This window comes from Cyprinodon variegatus, unplaced genomic scaffold (genome assembly GCF_000732505.1).
Source record: "Cyprinodon variegatus isolate N-32 unplaced genomic scaffold, C_variegatus-1.0 Scaffold1134, whole genome shotgun sequence".
In the NCBI taxonomy this organism is placed as follows: Eukaryota; Metazoa; Chordata; class Actinopteri; order Cyprinodontiformes; family Cyprinodontidae; genus Cyprinodon; species Cyprinodon variegatus.
Window position 1 is genome coordinate 184,669 of NW_015151587.1, and position 2,098 is coordinate 186,766.

Here is a 2,098-nt window from a genome sequence, read left to right on the forward strand (position 1 = left end):
GTAGACGCCTCATTGGACGCTGCCACAAGTGAGAGCGACGTGCCTGTAGAGCGGCCATCTTGGGTCAGAACACAGTTCAGCCAGCTGCTGAATGAACATCTCATTTTAATCATGGAATAATATTATAATAATCTCTGAAATGTTACGAACACTTTAAAGACCAACAATAATTCTAAAGTAATCTTTCAGTTAGATTTCACAGATTTATTCAGATTAAAAACTTTTTTATGTGATTTACAAAACACAGTAAGGTTGTTATTTATAATTTTTCTTATTATTTTTATGTTAAATTTTTTTTTTTCGTCATCAAGACTTTTTTGTCAAATCGTAGTTAAAGGTGGTAAATTAATGTTGCGTTTAACTAAACTCTTTTTCAAACAGTTTTTATCATTATTAATCTAGGATGGATCCAATAGTTCAGAATTTATTAAATTCATCAATAATCTTATGTCACCGATTATTGATTGCTGACAGTTTAGTTCCTACGGTGGCCCGTTGGTTCAGTTCTAGGAGAAAAACTCATCTTAACATCAGAGTGGGTCTGATCCAGTGTTTGGTTCTGGTTCTGGTTCTGCGGAGAAGGTGTGATCCAGTAGGTCTGGGTGGTTGAACCACTGCTGCCACAGGCCAGCAGCTGTAGAACCGTCCTCCAGTCGGTTCTTAGTGACCCAGTTCTGATGGTTCTGTTGGTGAAGGAATCCTCTCCCTGGTTTCCACAGGTCCCACTTTGCTGTTTGAGAAAGTGGGCAGCGGCGGCGCCCCGGGCCGGCGGTTCTACGCCTGCTCGGCCTGCCGGGACCGGAAAGACTGCAGCTTCTTCCAGTGGGAGGATGAGAAGGTAAGAACCGGTACCAGAGAGCAGAACCTGTCAGAACTTGGTGATTGATGGAGTCCTGCGTCCTTTAAAGGTGTCAGAGGCCAGCGTTCTGGCCAGAGAGGCAGAGATCCAGTCTAAGAGGCCTCGCTTCACGCAGGAGGAGTACCGCATCAGGTAGGAGGAGACCGGGGCAGGTGGGAGGACCGCATCAGGTGGGCAGGTGGGAGTAGCGCGGGAGGTGGAGTTCTGCTGGTTCGGGTCAGAACTGTAGCCGTTTCCTGACCAAAGCGTGTCTCCTGCTGCGTTCCTCAGGTTCCTGACGTTCGCCGCGCTCCCGCTAGATGAGAGGAAGTTCTGTGAGGAGTGTCAGGTTCTGGTTCTGCCTGCAGAGCACAGCGCCCACTCTGCCCACAGAACCAGGACGGTGTCGGCGGCCCAGCTGAGGAGGCCTAGCCTCCTGCTGTCTCCTCTGGGCAACAAGAAGAGCAACGCCCAGTACCTGTTCAGCGAGCGCAGCGCCTGCTTCCTGCTGGACGCCGTAGCATCTCTGGGATACAGGAAGGTTCTGTGCGTAGGAACGCCTCGGTAAGACGGCTCAGAAGTTCTGGTCTGGGTTAGTTCAGGGAACTGGAACCAGTTCTGCTTTCATCAGGGGTTCCTCAGGGTCCAGTCCTCGGCCCTATTTGGTTCTGGAAAAGTTTTTCTAAATGAACCGTGGGACGTTTCTCCCGACATGAAAAGTTGATTAGAGAAGAGTAATGGAGGGAAATCCAAAATTATTTATCAGATTATCTTTATTCATCAAAGATATTCTGGTTGAGATAAAAATCCAGAATGTTGCAAATGTTTATAGCGGCGCTGTTTGATGACATCATGATGACTGTGGTCCAAACACAGAGGCCGTTTCTCAATTCACTAGAACATGAGTACGGACTCGTGTTCTCGCCAAGTCTGTTCCTGAGAAGAACCCAGGAAAGTCTGGACTCTGGGAGAACGGGAGCAGTTAGCATAAATCTGGGTCCATTGGAACAGAAGCGTACTGATGACATCACCACACGCTCAGCTTGTCTAGAGCTGATTATCACCTCCTGTTATTAATATTCTCTAGATAATAATAAAATCTAACTTATTCATTTATTGGAGGAATAATAATGAACACAGATAAACACAAAGCAAATGAACATTTTGCCAAATGAAACCAAAAAATTAACATCAGAGCCAGCGGTCATTCACACTCGGCTATGCAGAGAAGGCAGCTGCAGACGGGCTAACGTTAGCTCT

At 46.8% G+C, this 2,098-nt stretch overlaps 1 protein-coding gene across 2 annotated transcripts in view; it reads left to right on the forward strand.

The window, feature by feature from the left end:
• Positions 1-2,098, forward strand: part of zcchc4 (zinc finger, CCHC domain containing 4) — an 18,673-nt gene that overhangs the window by 1,459 nt on the left and 15,116 nt on the right. Inside the window, exons 2-4 of one of the 2 annotated variants that reach the window (XM_015400702.1) lie at positions 720-838; positions 909-991; positions 1,130-1,402. In XM_015400702.1, the coding sequence (XP_015256188.1) occupies positions 720-838; positions 909-991; positions 1,130-1,402 (475 nt within the window). The remainder of the gene's footprint in view (positions 1-719; positions 839-908; positions 992-1,129; positions 1,403-2,098) is intronic. The other variant, XM_015400704.1, reaches the window with a different exon arrangement.